Consider the following 24594-nt stretch of genomic DNA (forward strand, 5'->3'; position numbering starts at 1 on the left):
TGGTAACTCAAACTCACAAATAATATTTTTCACCACACTATGATGTTTTTACCTGTTTTACATACAGGGCAAATCAAGGTATTAGGTATTCGTGGCTGAAAGCACAGAAAACGTACTACTATAACCCAGAATGCCAACCGCATGGTAAAAAGCATTAAGCGGTTTGAGAGAGCTTTGCCTGTCAATCCGTAGGCAGCGCCACCAGCGTTGCCATGCAATAGCATAGCAACGCTGGTGGCGCTGCCTACGGATTGACAGGCAAAGCTCTCTCAAAACACTTAATGCTTTTTACCATGCGGTTGGCATTCTGGGTTATAGTAGTACGTTTTCTGTGCTGAAAGCTAGGTTTTGCTGGCCATGCCAGCTGTCATTATCATTTGGGGACCGAGTAGGTTTTTACATCCCTAGACCGCAAAATCAGCTGCCCGCTTACTTTCTTAAAATATGAATGCATATTTAATACACAATCAGTATCCATAGCATTGCAATAACATTGTTTTATATTCACCGCTGCCTAGCAACTTTTATTATTATTATTATTTATTATAATTTTTGCTGATTCCTCAAATTATTTTTTCACATAGTCATGTAGTTGTGTTGACTATCCAGTTGTAGTGTGCATTATTATTGTGGTGAATAGTGGTAATAGGATATAGTGTGGTGAAAAATAGCGATTGTACCACGGACTGAAATGGTTTTGCAGCTCTCAATCGTTTCCTAAAACTATCTCGAGCCGGCAAAATCTTATTTTTCGGACCTAGGTACAAAATATACAATTAAGCTTCAAAAACATAAAATATATTGCTTTTCTTTTATTTAACCTTTTAAATTAAAGAAAAGCAACATTCTTTTATGTTTTTGAAGCTTAATAGTATATTTTATGCCATTACCAACTTCCTTAAGTTGGTAATGGCATGTTATTCTTCACTAAACTCTGAGATTTAGGATGCCCACTTGTAGTACTTGAACATTTTCAAGTACAGTGTGTTACGGTAGCAAAGAAGAATAAATAGGTATATTGTTTTAACTTTTTATAATGAACTTGTCATTTCACTATGGATATTTATATGGTCACGAATATTGCATTGATGAATTATCAAAACAGATACTTTGCACCATATCAAAACTGGATAGAATATTGAAAATATTGTTTAGCAAAATTTTGTTGCTAATAAATGATTGCACCGTTTCTAAAAAATATTCATAAAAAGGCCTGATTATATTAAATTACTAAATTTTGAAACACAATAAAGAACTTGTAGCTTTAAATCAATTTTAAAATAACTACTCAAGTAATAAACCTATTTGAAGCATCTCGCTTTGGTTCCTCCAGGTAGCCGGCCCGGACGTGCGGCAATATGTCGTTGCTTGTCTCAACCTATCGTGTGGCCTGTGTCATACAACCAGCCACTGGTAGGTGACCACCGCTGCTATCACTACCATACACACTCCGCCCCAGAAGCCGCTAGGAGGCGGGATCTCCTGGTCCCAGGGCCGCAGACGCCAGCCGAACCTCTCGTCGTCCTCCTCGTCCGAGCTCCAGTCCTCGTACTGCGGAGGCTCAGGCTCCAGCTTCACGTACTCCATCACCTCCACATCACAGCGGAACTTGACTCTGTTCTTCTCCGAAGTTGAGTCCCTCCGCCAGAACAGCTTGCCACTGTTGCGACGGTCCAGGATCCATGTCGGGCCTCGCAGCTCGTTTAATACTTCTCCAGTCATATCAGCCTGTAAAAGTATATTAATGTAAATAATGTATAATATACCATAGTAACAATTTGGCTGTAACTATAATTTGTAAAATAAATAAAGATTTTAACAATAAACAGATTTTTTAGACTAATTTGTGTGGTGAACAATATGTTTATGGCAGCGTGATTTTTAAGAGTGACTTTTTTTAGTCTCACACCATGGAAATAAAATTGCAAACTGCTTTCAATAAGTAAATCACTAGAGGTTGAATTCAATTAATTGGCCATCAAGAAATCCATAAACAACAAACATCGGTGTTTTGGTGTTTGGTTGCAGATTCAAGTACAGTAATGAGTTGTAGTAGCTTTGGTCGAAGTTTCCCATATAGGGAATAAGGTATTACCGTAGGTCTCATGGTAAGACCTGGACCCAGAACCGATTTACTTTTTCCTTTTGAGGTCCCTAGAGGCCAAAAACACCATCCGCTCAAATTCATATATATATGTGTACCGTTAGCACGATAACTCAAACAAAAATGATCCGGTTTTGATGAAATTTGGTATAAACGTGTAACCGTACATTTATTTGAACGAGTTCGCGAACCAGCATGATCGAACCATGGGAACGGGGGTTTTAGGGGGTAATAATAATAATAATAAATCTTTATTGTCATTTGGTAATATAAACATTACAATAGACAATGTCAACATGTTTTGTTACATATGTTAAATAAAATATTAAATAGGCTACAGAAAATGTTAAAATAAAGTTAAAAGAATCTTAAAAGGATAAAGCATCAGTAATAATAAAAAACTTTGAAATTAACAGGGCAAAGACCATAACAAGAACAAAGAATCATCAAGACTGCTTGGCCTCACATTTAAGAGTTGAAAAATCTACATTCTGCAAAAACTCCTTGACTGAATAAAAAGCACGACTTGTAAGCCAATCTGATAATTTTGACCTACACAAATGAATACTTTCCTGATTTCTAAAATATATTGCAAGTTTATTAAATAGTTTTATTTGCAAATATTTATAACTTTTGATACATTTTGTTAGCCTGGCTTGAGGAATATATAAATCTTTTGATTGTCTGGTGATATACCCATGGATTGAGTTGCAAGGAACAAATTTATTTAGATTCTCTTTAACCGAAAGTAAATTGTTATAAATTATTATTTTGAGCAAAAAATGCTTTGCAACTAACCCTATCTGGAATTTCAAACATAATTCTGAGAGCCTTCTTTTGCCATGTAAAGACCCGGTGAGCTCCTGAGCTATTACCCCATAGTATATTGCCATACAGCAAGTGTGAGTGAAATAAACTGTGGTAAACAATTAGAAGTGTTGGTTTAGAAACACAATTTTTAAGTTTTCTTATCAAACAACATACTCTTGACAATTTTGAAATTATATTATTGGTATGTATTTCCCAAGTGAGTTTAGAGTCTATGGATATTCCAAGTAGTTTAACAGAAACTGCATTGTCTGCTTCAAGATTACGCAAAGTAAAACAATTTTTTTCTGTTTTATCATGATTTATTTCAAGAAAATTACTTTCAAACCACAGCGTATCCAATTCAATGGTGTTTTCTATACTTTGGTTTGCAGAGTGAAAGTTGTCAGCTGAAGGTTGTGTCGTCAGCATATAAAATTGTTTTGTAAGGTATAGAGTTTGGCAAATCATTAATATAGAGAATAAATAAAACCGGACCCAGCACCGACCCTTGAGGAACCTTAGCAAGGACCTCCTTAAAATTTGACCTATGTTTTCCTAAATTAACAAATTGTAGTCTTCCACAGAGGTATGATAAAAAAAATTAATTTTAAATTTAAATTTAAAAATTTAAATAAAAAAATGGGTTTTGACCCTAAAAACATGAAATTTTGGAATATCTTTTCAAACAATTTTGTAGAGCTTAAAAAAATAAATAATTTAGTATATTGAAGCATTGTTGTATGCCTAACGGTCACGAACAAAATTCAAAAAAGTGCCATTTAAAATTCCCATGTTATTTTTATGGAGAAAATGAAAACGGTTGTAGTTAACTTGTTTATGGATAGATTTTAATAAAATTTGGCGAATTTATTAATTTCATGCTACACTACTGATGTTTGGTCAAAAATACTTTTTACCTTCCCCGTAGTAGCTTACCTAATCACTCGTTAAATCTAATGCTATTTAAATTGGGAATAAATATGTCTTATTTATGGAAATATTTTAGTAAAAATGTAATCAGACAAGTGGAAATTCGCTTAGTCTACAGGTTTGCTGCGGTGGGGGTATTTTACTCTATTCGTAAGAAGTGTCACAAGCCTATACCAAAATACCATATCCTCATTCAATTTATAAATTTGTTATTTAAAAGTATCTGGAAATCCCTTGTCATACGTAATGGTTGAGACTCGAGATTTGCCAAGATCAACTGTTAACTGTCAACCAGTCACCAGTGTTGTGAGTAAGTAAACAGTCAACAATGGAGTCAGCCCAGGTCACCATATTACACATAACCACTAGCATGACATCGGCCAGCGCCAGTTGTCTAACAGAGCATGATTACTGTGTACACTGTACAGCCAACAGTCCAACAGTCACTATCTTCAGGTCCTGCCTGATCTGGTATCAATGAAATTAATGTTTGTTTTAAGCTAATAAAAGCTTCCAGCAAAGTTTGGTAAGGACAGAGTATCAAAGTTCAAAGTTTGCTATCAGTCCCAGGTAGAACGCCTAAGACAGAGTGGAGGAGGGAAGGGAGATTAACGTGTGACAGGCAGGACAGGGGCTATCTGTTATCTGTTATCAGAGACAGTGGCAGCTGATAAGTAGACAGTAGTGACGTCAATCAGGTCTTGGACCGAGACTGGCACTTTGGATATTGACAAAGTACTCACATTTTTGGTAATTTGGATATGGATACACTTATGATTCATATCACATAAAAAGTACAATGTGGATTCTCGATACGGTGGGTAATATATTAATAGTAATAATAAAGAAAATCAACACGAGTTCAAAAATTCACCGATTGAAGCTATCAAAATAACGCTTTAAATTCGCGAACAAAGAGTTAACTTAATCCAACTATAACTATGATGTGCGTTCACCAGGAATAAGGAACAATAAGAAATATAGCAATGATAAAAATCAATCTAGCCAAACTCTCAAGGTCTTCGTACCGCCAAACCTGCCAAGGTCAGAGTAGGTGATAAGTGATACCAAGGCCAACGCCTACCTCATAGTCTCCAGTCCAGCGCGATGCGTAGTAAGTAGGTTTACTACGTAGTGATTATTGAAATTGATTTAGTTGGCGGTGAAAAGGGCTGGACATTGGTGACATTTTATTGTGTTTAATTGGGTTTGACCATAAAACCTCTGATTTTTCGTATATTTTGGTTAATCATGGGCATATATCGTGTTGAGCAAGACATGGAATCGAGCACAACCTACAAATAAAAGGGATATCGATAAAAATTACGAAAAAATTGTATATCACCGTGTTAAAACTAATATCTGGTTTGAGTGAGTTGCTGTTTTCGTGGGCTTTTTAGGACATTACCAGTATCTGATGGCGGATGTCGCAGTGGCGGAGGCGGTATCTAGTGATAACATGATAAGCAGTGCAAGGTCACCAGTCACCAGACACCGATCACTGGAGGCCTGGACACCTCGCCGCGAGCACCAGATCAACAATCAGATAACATTACTGAACGAACTCACGGCCTTTAGCAAGGCTTGCTACCGGGATATACGAGTAAGATTGTAATTTGGCATCAGTTGGCTGTAACCCTAGGAGAAAATGACGCTAGAATGTGGTTTACGAGGCAATATAATGAAAAGATACCGTACCTAAATCTCTTTACTGTTATGATTGCAAATGAATTTATACGTTTTAACAAGTGTATTCAAGGAGCGTCAATCATCAATGGATTTTGTCCAAGTGATGATTTCACAACCTCAAGCCGAGCCTGAAGTAATGTGAGAAAACTACCCCGAGCTAGTGCCTCGTAAAAGTGTTGTTTAAGTCTTATTGTGGAGTAATATTCCTTAATGCATTCCTGTTGGTTTGAAAGTTTAAATAGTAATTTGTATATGACTATCCGATGGATAGCGAAATTTACAAGTTTAGCTACTTTTAATATATACCATTAATTTATTTCCATAAATTTAAGAATGTATTTACATTTATTAACGTATCATGACACTTTTTGATATCAGCTTTTAAAATAATAGCATTTACTGACAATTTGACAGTTTACTTGACAATGACAAATCAGGTAACTGTTACACCGAAGATGCTCAGACCTGGAGCACAGAAAACGTACTACTATAACCTGGAGACGCTGTTTACAGTATGGTTTTCTGTCAAAAAATTCTAAAATTCTTTCATCAATTTAAGAAACGATTTTGTGGACAAGCTTTATTAAACTAATCATGCTTTACAATACGATTTAAAGGAATCATACGACGACTTCGACTCTCCGCTGGCATCAAATCAACCAATGTATATAATAAATCGTACAAACGTCAACGTCGCACTTATATAGGGTTACATCTCACCTGTTAAGTAGACCTACTGTATATACAAGTGAATGCTACACAGGGACAGTACAGTACTGTACCAGCCACAGCTACATGAGAGGAAGTGTTACATTGTTCTATTGACGCGTTCACTGATCACTGATAAGCTGCATAACAATCTGATAACTGCATCCACTACCACTGGACCTCATATCTCTTATCTGATACTGTGTTACAACTGTTCAACACTACCATGTAACGTAACTAAAACTATACAAAATAACAACAGATTATTCAACATATCAACATATTCAATATATGAATTGGTAAATGGGATGGGTGGTGGAGTGAATATAGTGGTCACCTGGTAATCGACAACTTCATCCACCAGGGGTCACGGGCTGATATATCTGCTATCTGATACTGTGTTACAACTATTCATTTGAACAAAGGATGAGTCTAAAAGAAATAAACCACTTTGTTCATCACATATTTTAATTAGAATGAGAATGGAACTTGCGATTTGAAAAAGTGCGTATGTATTATCAAATTTTTTCGTGTATTTGAAAAATTGAATATCTGAAGTTTGGTTCACAAACAATATAGTTCAGTCAAAATATATTTGACCCAACCTCCAAAAAAATCCGAAAGTTTTAAAACTTTACACACATATTTCTAGGTACCTATGTAGTTTTTTCTCAACGAAATACCTACTTTATTGTTTGCACCATGACAGTAAAAAACATATTTTAGCGCCCTATAACTCGGTAACCAGTAGGAATAAAATTAAAGTGTAAATATCATTTTTGTTGAAAAATTTGATGATCTTTCATTTGGTATATAGTCACATTTTACTCCGACGACGGTTCTCAAGATTTTAGCAAAACCAAAAAGATGCCCTGTTTCGCTAATTGCCGCTAGGAGCTCACTTAATATTTATAGGGACTTTTGGTATAATCTTCCCTAGGTACCTAGAAATAATTGTGCAAAGTTTTAAAACTTTTGGAATTTTTCTGAGGTCAAAACTTTTCTTGACTGGACTAATAAGTCAATCCAATATTTAAGTTCTGACAAAGCTCTCCAAATAGTCGGTAGTGGGTTTATTAATACTGCAGCGGCTATCCTTTCCCTTTGTTTAATGGGAGAGACACTGTACACACTTTGTCCTTCATATATAGATAGAACGGGTTAATTTGGTGTACGCAAATTCAGGTTGTTGAACACGACCAATCGAGTGCGTTGGACGATTCTTACACATACTTTTCTATGGAGCTATCAACTATGTAATCTATTACAAAACTAAATTAAACCAGCAATAATTGTGTAAAACCTAGTGCTACGGTTAAGGTTTAATAATCAACGGTAGGTTTTATACAACTTCGTTTTAAAAGTAGGCCTATTCTCGTTGCAAAGCACGGGAAAAGCTGCACATAATAGCCTAAACGTTACTGCCACCGAATTTGTTTTTAACATTGTTTTGCAAACCCAATTTACCTACGCAACAATTCGTTTCTTAACTTTAACAGATTGGTTCAATCCTGCCTCAAACATAACAGGTGTATATGTAGAAAAAGTACCGTAATACCACAAAACCAAGTACTGTACTGTACAGCAAAGTACCGCAGAGTAGGTCTGTGAGGTGTGTACTTCCTTGAACAAACGCGAATTTTTATAAAACGTCAGTATTAATAAGTTTAGGCCTATTCATCAAGTTATATTCCATAATTGTAGTGATATTGTTGTTGAAATACAAATTTTCAGCTGTTTACACTCTATTGTTACGAATACGATGACAGCGTGCGTGTTATCATTGACGAGTACCACAGTCCATTTATGGTGTATAGTCAATGGTGCTATGCAATATATATAGAATGGATTAAAACACAGTGGTTAGGTAAAATGTAAAACCAAGGCCATAACAATCACGTAATTATGAACGTGTATAAGAGATTATCGATTATCTAATGCAAATAGAATATTTGGCTTGATGTTAAACATGCACAGTATGTTCACATTAACGATTGCATCAACATTAATGCTTTTGATGGCATTTGTTGTGCATGATCCGGCAGTACATGTAATCATGACCAGGTTTAGCAATTACGTCACATTTAGTTAAACAACTCGCGCTTATACTAACATAATTTATGTACCTGAATGAACTATTAGGGTTTAATCCACATGTATTTAAATCTAAACCAATATATTGAGCAAATTATAATAAGGGTTAGAAGTGTGCAGTATTACTTCTCTTTTGAGCTACTGGAATGTGAAGAAATGTCTTAAAGGTAGAATGGTAGATCATCGGATGGACCTTTTCATGTCCATAACATCCCCAATGATATGCCCCAGTGGGCGTTTTAACTTGGACATAACATTGTTTGGTGTACATGGGAACAAAAAGAAATTCCTCATGGTTTACGGAATTTTACGAAATTTCATAAAAGCCGTCTACAACAAGGATTAAATTGACTGTATGAAACTACAGACAATATAAAACGAAGATTTACCTATTTTTTCCTCGAAAAATAACAGTGGGTTTGGGAATATTTAAGACAGTATATTTGAAGAAATACCGATCAGATTAAGTTAGTGTCCTCTCCCGGTTGCGAAGCATGCGCGTAGGTCTACATTTATTGGTTACTATTTCAAGTAAGTTATGACTTCAATTAAATTTCATGAGAGGGAGAAGGTTTTCAATTCAGTAATAAGTTTGTGAAACTTATATGTTTTATTGGGATGTTTCAGTAACTTCCGAGAAGTTTCGTGTGGTCCAAGTGTGTGGAATGTGGTGTTTGTCAGTACTCTAATACACACAGGTGGTTACGCAATAGTTCATAAGTGTTGTCAGTATATAATATTAAAGTAATACATACACTGGCTGTTCTAACAAGCTCTGTCACACTGTAGCACAAGTGTTACGTAGGTAACTAGATCAGACTGTGGTTGTACGTGTACGTGGCCTGACAACCGTAGGCGAGTAATTACCTGTTGATGACACCAACAACGTAAGCCACATTACAGTAGGCAATATTTATGTGCTTTCCGAGTATTCCACGTTGAAACACCCGTATGCAACACAGATTGTGGGTACAGAAAATATAAGTAAGTTGCCGGACTCCGGTCATTGGTACTTGGTAGGCCTCGTTGACAATGTAATATTTGAGTACACAATGGATGCAAAGTCCACTTAATGGTCTTAAGTTGTAACAATAACTGTTAGTAGCAATGTAAATAAACTCAGGCGGGCAATAACAATTGCATATAGTATGTGCTACAGTCCTTTGGGAATGTACTCGAAGAAATGCTTAGTTAACCGCCGTTAGCCTGTAAATATAAAACGATTAAAATCATTATTGTTAGTAATGAGTAATCTATATGAACGAGGTCCGTAACAGTTCAAGAATAAAAACCAGCTTCACTACGAGTATATTCCACTACACCTAACATTCCGAAGAGAGATTATATTGACAACTTTATGTAATTGATAAGGCTGAGACAACTGTCATCCGCCGCATGTCAAGGAATCAGTAACCCCACGACCAATTTCTCTAAAGTATGCTATTTTAAGATTATTCCAAAAGAAGATAAACCAGTTAAAATGGTAAAATAACTCCGATAACGTCCGGTATGGTAAATATTTTATTCATTGAATGATTAACCTTGTTTTGTAACTAACGCAATAGTCATTATTGTTTTTACACTTATTACTCATTAAACAATGCTAAATGCTCAAAATTTGTAAAACTGCACTCTAGTTAGATGAATTAGCGTAAGCTTCATAGATCCCAATGGTATCATTGCTGATGGTGTGTGCAGGCTGAGTTTTCAATCTAGTGATATAGTTTCATTGGTATATCGAGGTCACACTAGCGACAGGATCAACATACAATGAGATCGCTTAATGCAAGTGGTTGTATGATTCACGCAACTCAGGTCTGATCAACGAATGCTAATCAATTGTTCGCCACACACAGTGTGCATCTACACTAGTTGTAATAATTATAAAACACAGGAATAGAACAAATCAAATAGAGTGTTATTCGTTCACATCCAGTCAGAAACATCCTCAGTAGTTTTTACTCGTGTTAAAATACAAAGTCTTTGTATTAGAAATACGTACCATTGACTTTAAACTTGTTTGTTTAAAGTGTTAAATTACGCACATATATGTTGCCTCTATGTGTGTTTAATAGTGAAAGTAGACTTCTCATCCAATTGTAACTTTTGAAGCATGTTTTCTTGTGTGTTAAAACGAAGTTAATAATGTTTAGATTAAAGCGATGTCGAATAAATGTCTCATTGGCTAAAGAGTAGATTCTATGACTTGTACGACTTATTTGATTGAAATCATGTTGGAATAAGTTAAAAACACCTGAGAGGGTCAACTTGAAAATTTTGTTTTCGGCTGAGGATAAACATATAAGGAGGTACAGTACGTTTGTTTTATCTATGGTTTGATCTATGTACGTAATATTATGTTGATAAGGCTTGTCTAACAAAAGGTAAGAGGGAAACAAGACCAAGATTTGGACCGTACTCTTTCAAATGAGCGGATAATGGCAATGGAGTATACAAACACTAGATAAAAATAAAATAATAAATAAGACAGATCGGCAAAGTTCCCCAGGAAGTAGCTATTTTTGTTTTTAAAGATGTTCGCCATGACGGCGTTTCTTACATGTCAACATAAACTGTCGATTTCGCAACCTGTCACAGCTGTAGCGAGTTGCCAAACAAAGATTAGCATTGCTAGCCTTGCCTGGCCGCAGCGTCACGGCGGTCATCTCAGTGGCATGCCTACTTGATATGTGTGGAATGCCACTCGCTCATGACCATCATTGACTTTGGCTATTGCGAGCAGCAGCAGACTTCACAATCTATTGTAAAATATTAAAGTCGTGTAGTTTATTTCAATTACTACTGTGTCAATGTGGGCTATTACTCTCCTACTTTATAGTACGCTTTTACAGGTTAAAATACAACCGGACAAGCAGTAGATAACAAATGAATCGTATTTTTTTAGGTTGCATAATCTATAATATTTAGTTATTAGTTAAGCCCAAACAAACAATTAAATGGCAGTAATGGATAACAAATTGCATCTGTGAAACAGGCCATGCTGCAGGATCCATGACGTCACACTAATGGATAAATTTCATTGATACATTCATTGCCATCAACATTCCCATAAACAAGCTGGTTAGGTAAATAAACAAGCTGGTTGTTTGTAAGATTTTAATGGTAAGAGTTTAGTACAACTATCCACCACTGTGACGTAGGGTTGCGCTGCCCGTGCTGCAGCATGGCCTGTTTTTTCTAGTATCTGTGCCCAGAATTTAAGGTTTCAGGTGTTTATTTTTCAAAAGTATGTCGACCAAATGGCGTGGAATTTTAAGACAAGAATGATTAGCTTATGAATATGGTGTTATTGGTGTTACTAAAGTGTATACATGTCTTACTGACTAGACCAACTGGTTTTACAGTCAGGATCGTTTAAAAGTCCGACGACCAATGTCAACAGGTTCACAATCCGGTAGGTTGGGTTATCCTACAAATTTCAGGTTAAACGTCCAACCGAAAATAATACACATTATACAAACGCATAGCTAGGGGAACTACCGTACTTCTCCGACCTATTGTTCTGGCACAGTGGACACGTGATCGATGACGTCACTGACAATGACCAGGAACGCGAGGTGATAACAGCTGATAACAGATAACCTGTGACCCCGCACTGTCCTTTATCACGGCTTTGATTCACCATTCTCCCGCGATAGCACGCAGCAACGCGATCACGTTAAGTGATTACTGTCAAGTCCAAGCACAAGAAACAATTAATAAACGTACCAAGAGACGATGGGCTGTACGAGTACCCAGGCGCATCGGTCAATCTTTCTGGCGTCTTCAATTTTGTTTTTTGATTTCTTATTCATCACCGTTTTAAATTATTTCTGCAGTACCCAACTTATACAGTATGTCGCTCTACCTCAGCTCGGATTTCTCAGTATGATGTTGCTTAACGCCAATGTTACTATACCATTGCATAGAACATCGCTATGAAGAGCACTTGCAGGCCTTTTGAATCTGTGTGATTATATCGTTTTAGTAAACTGACTGCAGATTCTTGTTTTTAAGAACCTATTGTTATTTTTCCCCAAAAAAATATTTGTGTGCTTTAAAATTTATGATAAAAAACACAATTTAAAATTTTTACCAACCTTTGAGCCCAAACTTTTTTTAAATATCTAAATTTAAAAAAGCACCGGACTTACAATAATATTAAACGAAAAATATGACAAAAAAACTTAAGTAAGAATAAAAACCCTTGCATTTGCTCGTACAAAACGAATAAAATATTGCACTACTTAAATTCTCTGGCGGGAATCGTATCACTCAAGAAATACCTTGAAGTGTAAAAACTAATGCAAAAATAACTTCTTTAACAGCAAACATATTCCGTTTCAAGCAGGAACCCAAAAACTACAAGTATAAATACATGTAACAAAGAGAGGTCTAAGTTCACCTGAAAGCAACGCACATAAAGAGAGATACATATGGAACCAGTGACTTGAACATCTTTAAGTGGTATCAAATTATGTAAAATAATAAGATGCATAAACAAATCTACCCAACAACGAACTTGATTTTGAAACCTTTACTGACTTAGCTCTACATACCTATAAGAAGTATATTTGAACTACGGTATTATTGTATGCAGCAAACTAAATTGGGATGTAAAAAACGGTGGAGAGAATCCTCTTACAGCATTTACTGGCTTCCATATTCGAAATGATATTCGGAAATAGTTGTAAGAGTGGAAATAAATGAGTTTTATAAATCTGCAAAGAGAATAGTTGGAGCTAAACAACAGAGAACCCTTCACATAAACCCTGGAGATTGACAGTATAAAACGTATAAAATTTGCTGACGTTCACTCAATTCAAAATCGATCAATTAGACACACTTTCTACGTGTACACGAACAATAACAACATTAAATTTGTTGTGTTATGGGATTGTTTACGGCGGGACGGAATGATTGGCGTGTCGGAGGTATGTGGTATGTGTGTGAAAGCTATGCAGCACCGTTACCGCGATACCCGCCACACACACTCCAGGGATAGCAGATTGTACGGGCGCACCGAAACTCCCCCGCAAAATCCAGGAAGACACCGAAACTCCCCCGCGACCCGTAATCCCGCCCCAGCGGCGCACCGATATTCCCCCGCTGTCCTTCCTGGAATCCAAGGGGAGGCAATGACGGGGAGAGAGTTTTCGTTGTCATTGTAGAACGCGGAGATTCTCCCAAAACCACATCTCTACATCTCTCACCACAAAATACATCTCTCAGGAGGGAGAGTGCCTACTGTCGAGTCAAAAAGTATAGATACTCGAGTTTGAGCTTTTATTGCAAAGTAACCAGTAGACTGAGAAAAATAAAAGTTACTGTAGGCCTACATCATATTTTTACAAATTTATTTCTCCGTTTATGTGTAGACTATTGATTTAAAATGGTTTATGCAGCTTCAACTCAACCTTTCAGCGGGTTGAATAAAAATTTACAGGGTTTTCGGCGTTTTTCGAACAACGGGAGAATTTAACATTTTATAACAAAATACTACTGATGCAATCGTCATGAAATTACCTTTAAGCATATTTATAAGTTGTATAATTTTTTATAAAATATCTGTTATGGTTTTTGTAAAGACATTTTATTTCAGCGATGGATCAAGTATAGAAACTAGGAAATATGCTTCCGCTTGCGATAAGATATTAATTCATTATATAATCGGCTTCTTCTGTTATTACCTGTTATTAGGGAAGACGTTATTACCAAGGTATAAGCCATAAGACCAGGACCACTTTTTTATTTCATCGTGTGCTCATTTAAGCACAACTAAAATTACCTAAAAGAACATAACCTTAAAGTTGGAAGCCAGCAGGATTGGTATACTCAATAGAGGATTTTATTTAATAATTTAATTTAACAAGTAGACGCGCGTCGGTCGTGTGCCGAGTCTTGACTGAAAACGCTCATTTAAAAAATGTAAGTTTCCCAGCAATATACAACACTGATTCAAGGTCTATTTCCCGGTTATCAAAACTCAAGAACAATTTTATGCACAAAAAAATCTCTATTTTCATTTACTGTTACCCTGCAAATTATTGCACTTGCGATTAATTAAATCCGTTATGTAAGGAAAAACGTTTTTAATCTTAACTGGTTTGGATTTGCTTTCAAAACGTGATCGGAAATGGTTGCGGTATTTGTAAACAACATTCAATGTAAACATATCAGTGACAGCTAGAAGAAATAATCTTGATTTGAACAGCTGTTCGTTATTTCATAGAAGAATATGTGCTAAACATTGGGAGAAAACTTTACAAAAATCGCACAAAATTGGGTTTTTAAACGTCCGTCATTTTATTTACAAAGTGGTGACGCCATATTTTAATGGCTAAAGACAATCTCGCCAATCCAGTGAATGCATTAAAATGATTTGGAACTTGATAGGTACTCTCGTTTTTCAGGAGTAGGCCGCGTAAAATGGCTCTTGGGTCGTAACAGACTGGAAGACAGACAGAAATTTAGATGAGACTCGTTTCGGTTTCTCTAATGTATAACACGTAAAAATAACCTAAAAGTTTATGATTCTGAGTAATGTACAGACAAAACTCTAATTTTATTTATATAGATACTCAATTATAAAGTTTAAGATTAAATAAACCTACCACATAGTTATTTTATTTTTCTGGATCAGCTGTCTGTAATTGTAAAATAGGCATTTGACAGTTCTGGTTGTTTACATTTAAATGTCAAAGCAATTGTAAACATTGTGAATTTTCTCAAATACGTTAATTGGTGGCTGAAAGTTACGTTTTGCTGGCCATGCCAGCTGTCATCGTCATTTGGGGACCGAGCAGGTTTTTACGTCCCTAGGGCCGCAAAATCAGCTGCCCGCTTACTTTCTTAAAACATGAAAGCATATTAAATACACAATCAGTATCCATAGCATTTCAATAGAATTATTTTATCGTCACCGCTACCTAGCAACTATTTATTATTATTTTTGCTAATTCTTCAAATTATTTTATTTCTTCACATAACCTTCAAGTTGTACCTAGTTGTGTTGACTATCAGTGTGCATTATTAATTATTGTGGTGAATAGTGGTAATAGGGTATAGTGTGGTGAAAAAAAGCGTTCGTACCACGGACCGAAATGGTTTTGCGACTTCGTTTCGAACTTAAAAACTATCTCGAACCAGCAAAATCTCATTTTCGGGCCTAGGTACGAAATATACTATTAAATCTTTATTATTGTTATAAATTGATTTTTGTTCAAATTGTTTATCATTTCACTATTTCATGTCCCCAATAATTGATTTTTCTGACTCCACGGCATTGGAATAGGCAACGGGTCGAGATATTGTATAATGATCTTTTACACGCGAATGACAAAGCCATATCGGTAGCTAATTTTTGGAAAAGCGAAGTCTGATTTCCGGACACGGAAAGTAAGTACTGTATAATGCGCCAAGTGTAAGCGGTTTTGTGAATAATTAAGACCAAAACAACCTTTGTGCCTCGTTTAGAACCTGAGATAACAACATAAACAAACATTTTTTACAAGAAAATTTTTACATAGAATAAATACAACGTTTTTCAAATTTTTTATGTACATAGACGAAATTAGTGTAACTGTTTATATATATAGGATTATTGTCATTACTATTTCTTTTTGTAAACATTGACACTATTTGTTGTACCATTGTGCAAATTTATGAATAAAGAATGTTTGAATCAAATTGAATTCATCAAAGAATTACAGCAATTAAGTAGTAAATTTTGCGATTGTTTTGATTTACGATAAGGTTGCGGTCGTCGCACGCGGTCACAAACCTGGATTATTAATTGGGCCGATATCCCGAACCAGTCTACAAAAATTCAGAACTACTGTAATGGATTTCAAGCAAGACACCCCTCTTAATTAATACAAGGTTCTTGTACTGTAATACCCATTACAACAAGCTATTTAACTAATAAAAACATTGTAACTTGTTTAAAAAAATTGTACTATGTTTTCTTGAGTTTTGGTGCAATACAATAATACACCACTTGCGGCTTGTTTATATTGCAACAGTAACACTACGGTTCAATATGGTAACACAGGTTCTAGAGAAACCGCATAACGTGAGATTGTAAGCATATTATGGCATTGAGAAACAAAAATAGGTATTTAAATCAGCCATTGTCATTTTGTAACCTAAAAAAGCTAAAAAAAACCTTGAAAGTGTTACAGGGATTAATTAATTAATCCTCATATTCAATTCAGAAACAAAATGTGGAGTAGGTGGTTTCAACTGTTTCAATGGCATTAAAATGTAATAACACAAACTAATAAACTATAGTGCACTGATAATTTTCGGCATTACAGTATTGTTTAAGAGTCTACTTATCACATGTTTAACGTACTTATAAAGCAAGTAAACCACAAAATACGACGTTTTCTAATGACACGGAATCCATCTAAAAAGACATGGCAATTCTTTATCACAACTAATGTTATAAGCTAATTTATCTTATAAATTTACGCAACCACAATGTTTACCAAAATTCGTCTCTTTAGTTAACCTGTGATGCCAAATGCCACACGGCACCAACAATTGCATTTCAGGCGAAAGAGAAAAGCTGTAAAATATCAATATCTATTCCAGTAATTATATCAACTACAGTAAAGCTGTTTACGCATTGTTTACACAATTTTTATTTGGTTTCAAAAGATCAAATTCAGAATAAAAGCGTAAAAAGTAGAAGTAATGAGTCGAGTGGCGTACTTTGGTTACGCTAAGATCCATGTAACCTGAACCGGCAATCTACTACTACACTATTGTATACAAAAGAGTGACAGTTCAGTTCTCACCTGTGATCGTGGTGTCGGCTAGTGAGTGGCGGGTGGCGAGTGGTGCAGTGGCGTGGTGAGTGGTGACTGGTGTGACGCTAGTGTGGCGTGGCCACTCTCCCCCCCCCCTTAACTAATCAGCTGTTCAACTGTCACTGTCATTGTTGCCCGCATGCCTTCCCAATCACACTGGTCAAATTTGTTTTACGATTTAAATCTATATTAACGCCTCCCTCATAACATATCTATAATATATCGAATACATCGTGTTTCCCTTATCCCTTGCAGTTGCAGGACGCCTTCGAAAGCTGAACGCATTGTGTTAAACTCTCAAGAGACACGGTTGCATTTTTAGATTGTAAGTCAACTCTGTTCAGTTTGTTTACTAAGACAAATCATTGCGGCAATGTGCAATCTTCTTATAGGTGGGTGTGGGTGATAGAATTAGGTATTCAATAATTTACTCTCTTATTTCTACAGAAACTTGCTGAAACTATTGTGCTTGCACAAAGGGTTTTTACACATGGTTAATGACCGATTACAAAAGGGTTTGATTTGAGCAAAATAGTAATTGTATTGATGGAAACTTGAATGATATAGCATTGCCTTATATTCGACACCCTGACCCTCAGAACTAAAAGAAATGAACTAACTAACCAATTAGATGAAAATATTTACCCAACCAATTTACATAGGTACTTTTATTGTAATCAAACAACATTCCAATGCTCCCCTCCCCCTCCCAAAAAAAGCTTATACAATTGTAAGGATTATTGATACACTTAAGCAAATAAGTAAATGTCCGGAATGTGCTAACGCCTGCTACAATAGCTACTTTAGCTTGGGGCCCTATGCAACTGTGTACTTTGCTTACCTCTTAATCCGGCCCAGTAAATAGACATTTCAAATTTTAAACTGTTATTGCAACAGTAACACTACAGTTCAATATGGTAACACAGGTTCTAGAAACCGCATAACGTGAGATTGTAAGCATATTATGGCATTGAGAAACAAAAATAGGTATTTAAATCAGCCATTGTCATTTTGTAACCTAAAAAAGCTAAAAAAAAACCTTGAAAGTGTTACAGGGATTAATTAATTAATCCTCATATTCAATTCAGAAACAAAATGTGGAGTAGGCCCATACAAATAACATTGTGTTCACCAGTGACACCGGTAAGAAGGCTAGGTGCGGGGGGACTCTTCCATTGTTGCGCTCACGTTCACTCATCCCGTTACGCGCAGAATAAGCGTACTACTAGTATAAACAATGGATACGGACGGAATTGGCTAGTAAATCACTTTGCTTATGGAAATTAAACCAACAGCTGTAGTTATTCAAACTTTCAGAACATTTGTATTTGTAAACAAACTTACTCGCCATAAAAAAAATTGTCAAAAATGTGTTACACTCTCATTGCATCCTATGGGTGCTGGACTATTAAAAGAGTAGTAACAATGTTCTGAATAATTGAGTACAGAGAATCAGGCCTTACTTTAGGCCCTACCACTCCAGTAAATTATTTTGTTGGTTTGAGTAACAATCAAAGTTAAAAATAGTCAGCACTGTAACATATTATTTCAATAATATAACATAATTAATTTATTATAGCCAAACTCAATTGGTCTAGTTGACATGTGTACAGCTTCGATAAAACGTAGCTAATAATGTTATTGAAATTTGATCACGAGACAAAGTGGTTGGAAACAATATGTATTTCCAACAACTTTGTGATAAATGAAGGAGTTGAAGGGGAAAATGCCAAATTACTTGCAAGTGGTGTTTTTGTTACGAAGTTAAAATATATAGAACGGTAGTAGAATTGTAGCAAGGATTAGGTACTTATATTGAATGTATTGTAAATGGCTAGCCAAGGCTATGAGGTTAAGTCTTGATTGGTGCCAATTTAATTCGGGATCATCTCATAACTCCAAGGTTTCATAACTCCAAGTGATCATAACTCCAAAGTTTCATAAGTCCAAGAGATCATAACTCCAAATTATATTTAATCCAAAGTTTCAAAACTACAAGTACCCGAAAAGGGATAATTTCATTACTCCAAGAAAAATATAAGTGCAAGTGATCATAACTCCAAAGTTTCATAAGTCCAAGATATCATAACTCCAAAGTTTCATAAGTCCAAGTAAAAATTAAACCAGAGTGTCATAACTCCAAAAGTTGAGTGGAGTCTCATATCTCCAAGTGGAATGTGTAGTACAGTCAGCGCCACAAGTTCCTGCGCTGTCCGCTCCGCTGTAATACTGTCAGCAGCCTTTGCCGCATCGTTGTATCCATTACCTACCGTCGCCTGTCAAACGATTATGTAATTTTGTTATATACTTACAGATTATTTAATTGCTATACTTCTTACTTCTATGCTAAAGGTACTTTAACCTTTAACTACTCGCGCGGGTTTTACTAACGTATGTACTCGCGTGGGGTGTTTTTGACACCCCGTTATTACATATTTGTTATAATTGTATTAACACTAATAATTGGTAAATAACATTTTTTGTTATTATTTAAGTTTATTAAAACGTTTTTATTAGCTCGCTTTCTTGTCCGGTACAAATTTTGCAATCAATTTTATACTAACTTCCCGATGAGCTAGAGACTTGAAACTTGAAACAGCCCACAAATGGAAGACAATGCAATATAATATCATTTAATTTTCATATTTCCCTTGGGCTACGCCCCATGGGCTTGTTTTTATTTTACTGTATACTGTTTCCAATATGAAAGAGTTATTTATTTTAAGTTATACAATGTAAATAATATATTTCTTTTACCAACTGCAGTTTGTGTGTGTATTTGGTCAAGTTTTGCATATAAACCATTTGTTGTATTAAAAAATATGTATTTTGTCATTGAACTGTTTGATATTGAATAACTAGCATATGTACTACCCGGAAAATATATAATTTTTAAAAGATTATATTATGTCTGTGAATGGTAAAGGTATTATTTTTCCCTAAAATGTACTACTAAAAAAACAGTTTTTAGGGGGGGGGGGATCGTAATACACACAAGTTTTGTGCAAACAAATTTATTTATATGTCAAAAACACTTGTTTTTTATCGAAATAAATGTAAATAAAAAATGTCCTTTCATTACTTTTAGAGTCTTTCGCAAAAAGAACAACATTACCTTATACAGGAACTTGGTACTTTTTACGAAACGTTAACACTCACGTGGGGAGTTGAAAACACCCTATATTTTGTAATACACATGTATTACCAAGTGAACACTAGAGATCGCACGGGGACTTTGGATGAGAAACGTTCCTGTGTTTCACAGTTTTAACTTTACATTTCAGGTAATTTACACTAAGTGTACAATGCAGTTGTCTGCTTGCAACATTGAGCAGATAGCAGACATAATAATCAAATAATTTCTAAAGTCAATGTTACATATGTTTCTCGTAAATGAAATGTATACTTGCAGTATCCAATCTCATTAGTATATATTTTGTTTCAAATGAATGCAATGTCTAATTTCGTTATTCAAAGTCAATTACAAGTCTGGTTCAATTAAATGTATTGTCTACCTCAAAGTATATATGTGTCATCTGGTTCTCATAAATTAAATGTCTATTTGCAGTAGCAGTATCCTAAATCAATAGTACGCCAGCTTCACAAAAATGAGAAATTTACTTGCAGTATCCAATGTCAATGGTCCATTTGGTTCACATAAATAAGATGCCTATTTGCAGCATTCAAAGTCAATGATACGTCGGGTTCACTTAAACGAATTGTTTACTTGAAGTATACAAACTCAATGGTACATATCGTTCACATAAATAAATTGTCTACTTGCAGGATCCAAAGAAATGGTTAATTTGATTCCCATAAACGGAGTGCCGATTCGCAGTATATTAAGTCAATGTTACGTCTGGTTCACGTCAATGGAATGTCTACTTGCAAATTTAATATGCCTTATATAACACCACCTAACTTACGTTATTACAGTAACTAGCCAAATTAATGCCAATTAAAGCAAACAAATTTGTGACAGAGAGGTTATACAGAAAATCAGGCAGTTCTTAAGTAATGTGAACAACATTTTATCGCTATGAAAAATGACTGAAATTTGTAAACGTACTGGTGACACTGGGTAGTACCATGCTGACTACATTTTGACGAAGATCAACATGAACAACATAATGTAGCTACAAGTGGAATAAAATTGTACAATACACTAAAAACCATATAAGATGTTGAAAAATGATCAAATATTTACAAGAAATGTTTATTATATGAAACTGTTAGGTACGTAGTGTATGAGTTGAGTCTTAAACTCGTCGGAAATTATGACTTTTCATTCTTTTTCAAAAAAGTTATTTGTTTTTAATAACTATTTGACTTCTTTGCAATTGCTCGATTTCGAGCAACATGTACACTATACATTAAAACGTCACAGAGTGATTTATTTCACGATGCTAATCAATAACCATTTGACATATTTTCATGATTTTGTGTTGTAAGAAACATCGTTACCCCTAGGACTGCCAATAACCGATACCGTATGTTTCAGTTCGAAAGACTATGACAACATACCTTAGTGTAGCAATAACACAAATAAGGTCCTCGATATCAATGCTTCTGTTTCATTCAATAAGATGTTTTATGACATTTCTTCAATTTGAATCATGCCTATTTATATTTCATTACTATATTCATTACAAATAAAACTGTGAGCAATACTCTTACAAAACTTGTACAACCTTTTTTTGTACGAACATAATCCCCCAGATGAACATATTTCCTAGCATCAAAAACATATTTTTTCAAGTAAATAAAACAAACGCAAATTAATTGCATTGCCCAGCTCTTTCATTAAATAAACAGAATTAAATTATTCAAACTGTGAAAGCATAACAGACGTAGCCCGTTGAATTCGGCCTATGGGGACCTGAGAAATTAGTCCATACCTATAATATTCAGCAAATATGCACATTCTAAGCTCAAGTTTGATGTGCTGTATGCCTATATTTTTATTTGGTAAACTGCCATAACCGTTTACATTTAATTTGATTGTATTTATATGCAATATTTATATTTATATTAATATTTATTTTATTATATTTATATTTATAGGCCTTTCTTACTTAAATTTACATTTTTTTAACGGGCAGTTCAGAAGACGGGGCACGGAAGCCACGTCATGTTGGTAACATTGACAATTCGAAGTAAGCGGCAGGCAGGTTGCCAGTATGGATACTAAAAAAGTCCCACACGCCCCTGCTCGCCCCTCCACGCAACTCTCCATCAATTCCAGAACATGAAAGGATCCATAATGTCATATGGGTTCAAGTTATGACCAAATGTTACAGGACCACTTTTGTTAGCTGTATTGTTCTACACCTTTTAATTTTCTAACTCTTCTCTAGAGTCATTATTAAAAGAATTAATAAATACTAGTGTACATGTTGCTCGAATTCGAGCAATTGCAAATATTACAGAAGATATTTCAAAACGAATAACAGTCATATTTACAACGAATTTAAAAGAGTCAACTCAAAGATTACCGGTGTGTAACTCAGACTATGTTTATCTTCGTTATTGATAAACCTAAAGCATTCGGGCCGGTTTTCTCCTTCTCAAAATGCCTCGCTGTACAGGCAACACAGGTCATTTATAGAGGGCCAATTGAGAACGAAAAGTCGTTTTGGGGTAGTGTTAGGGGGCATTTGTAACCTAATAGTTGAGATTGTCCAGGGTCAGGTGCTGACTGTGATGAGTTAAGCCTAATACTCGCCACTGTTCTGTGAGCTGCGGTCGTTATCACGATTACGCCTCTGTCTATATGTGTTGTTGTCGTCACGTCGGAGGCATATAAAAGAAAAAAAACAACAAATAAACAAATGATAGCTACACAAAACAACGATAAATGTTACAATCGTGCTAACACGATCCGTCATAGCTACACAAAACAACGATAAATAAATACACAAATTTAAGATACTGTACAACCATACTAACAAAATCCGTCTTGGAGGTTATGTTTACACAAACTCAAATAGTAAATAAATGTACTCGATGGGTTTCATTGAATTGAAAAATAAATAACAGCAATTAAATTAAACAGCTGACCAAAATGTAAACAATTATGTTCTTCATAAGGATAACATGGGAACTTTCAAAGCCACTGGGGCAGAGCCCAAGGGACTTTTTCAAAAATGTAAGGCCAGTTTGCAAATCTACGCGACACGCTCTTTCCAATGAAATGTCAATGGATAAAATCGGTTAAGAAATGGCGGAGGAGTTCAACCAACAAAGTTTCATGTAGCGTATTAATTATATAGATTTTCGTAATGAGTGACATTTCCTACCTGTAGGCTAAACGAAACGTGATACGTATATCTATACAATTAATACGCGAACACGAAGTTTGTCGGTTGAACTCCTCCGTCATTTCTTAACCGATTTTATCCATTGACGTATCATTGGAAAGAGCGTGTCGCGTAGATTTGCAAACTGGCCTTGAACTGGATTTGAAAAAGTCCCTTGGGCTCTACCCCAGTGGCTTTGAAGGTTCCCATGTTATCCTTATGAAGATCATAATTGTTTAAATTTTGATCAGCTGTATAATTTAATTGCTGTCAATATTTAAACTGCATTTCAAAGAAAACCGTCCTACAAAAATTAAATCTTTGAAAAATAAATCATTGAAAGAACCCATTTGCAAATTATTGAAACATTAAAAGTCATAGAACGCCCCCTAGTAGAAGAAATAGAGATAATATTTTTTTAAAGAATTAACTATCTTTATTAGCCTGTATAATGAAGAACACCTACAAGATTCAGATTCCTACAAACTATGAACGAGGATGTTAGCCGAAGTGCTACAAATTTTATTAGGAAACATGGACTTAACTTTGTGATCATTGCAGAGGAAAGCCCTCTAAAGCCAAATAAATCTGGAACGTCAATGTCATTAATCCATGTTTTCATAAAAGTCAAGCAATTTTAATAATAGCCTATGAAAATATCCAAGAGCCCCTTACCTGAAGGCTTTTAATTATTATTCATATAATGCTAAGGGAAACAAAAATCATCTGAACAACAGAAGGTCTTTAACTTTGCATTTTCTCAGGTAAATATAATTAACGTTATTGCAACTAAACAAAAAATACACCAATTGAACAAATAAAATTGTGACAGACAATTTGATGAAAAATAAGTACGAAAACGAATTTAACACAAACAAAAAACTAACATTTGAATTATGAGTTAAAATTCTGGTGACGCAATAACAACGATAAATATACAGAAAATCAAAACAAATTGAAGACTGGTACACAATCATCACATGTTTGATTTTCAGCGTGGGATGAATATAGATAAGTTTATATTTTATTTGGATTGTGGTCGAGTTTTGACCACTGGACGACATCAATTCTTATATTAAAGTACTTAACTCATTAAGGTACTTCAATAATACCTAAATGATAAATGCCTTATATTTAACTCAAA

At 35.1% G+C, this 24594-nt stretch overlaps 1 protein-coding gene across 3 annotated transcripts; it reads right to left on the reverse strand.

Annotated features, from left to right (window-relative positions):
• Nucleotides 1-296: 296 nt before the first annotated feature.
• LOC128986623 (uncharacterized) lies at nucleotides 297-17209 on the reverse strand. Of its 3 annotated transcripts, none has more exons than XM_054407077.1 (2): nucleotides 17140-17209; nucleotides 297-1728 (listed from the first exon to the last, which is right to left on the reverse strand). In XM_054407077.1, exon 2 carries the CDS (start codon nucleotides 1720-1722, stop codon nucleotides 1396-1398), a length of 327 nt encoding a protein of 108 aa, XP_054263052.1. In that variant the 5' UTR covers nucleotides 1723-1728; nucleotides 17140-17209; the 3' UTR covers nucleotides 297-1395. The 3 variants fall into 3 exon arrangements, with proteins under 3 accessions (XP_054263052.1, XP_054263055.1, XP_054263054.1); XM_054407080.1 differs by lacking the exon at nucleotides 17140-17209 and adding an exon at nucleotides 9091-9143; XM_054407079.1 differs by lacking the exon at nucleotides 17140-17209 and adding an exon at nucleotides 6254-6349.
• Nucleotides 17210-24594: the final 7385 nt, after the last annotated feature.

Source organism: Macrosteles quadrilineatus, unplaced genomic scaffold, assembly GCF_028750875.1.
Source record: "Macrosteles quadrilineatus isolate MER2022 unplaced genomic scaffold, UCM_ALF_1.0 Scaffold_2__2_contigs__length_208266976, whole genome shotgun sequence".
Classification (NCBI taxonomy): Eukaryota; Metazoa; Arthropoda; class Insecta; order Hemiptera; family Cicadellidae; genus Macrosteles; species Macrosteles quadrilineatus.

Excerpts from the sequence above, each read along its gene's own strand:
- LOC128986623 (XM_054407077.1), bottom strand. The coding sequence starts at position 1,722 with ATGACTGGAGAAGTATTAAACGAGCTGCGAGGCCCGACATGGATCCTG.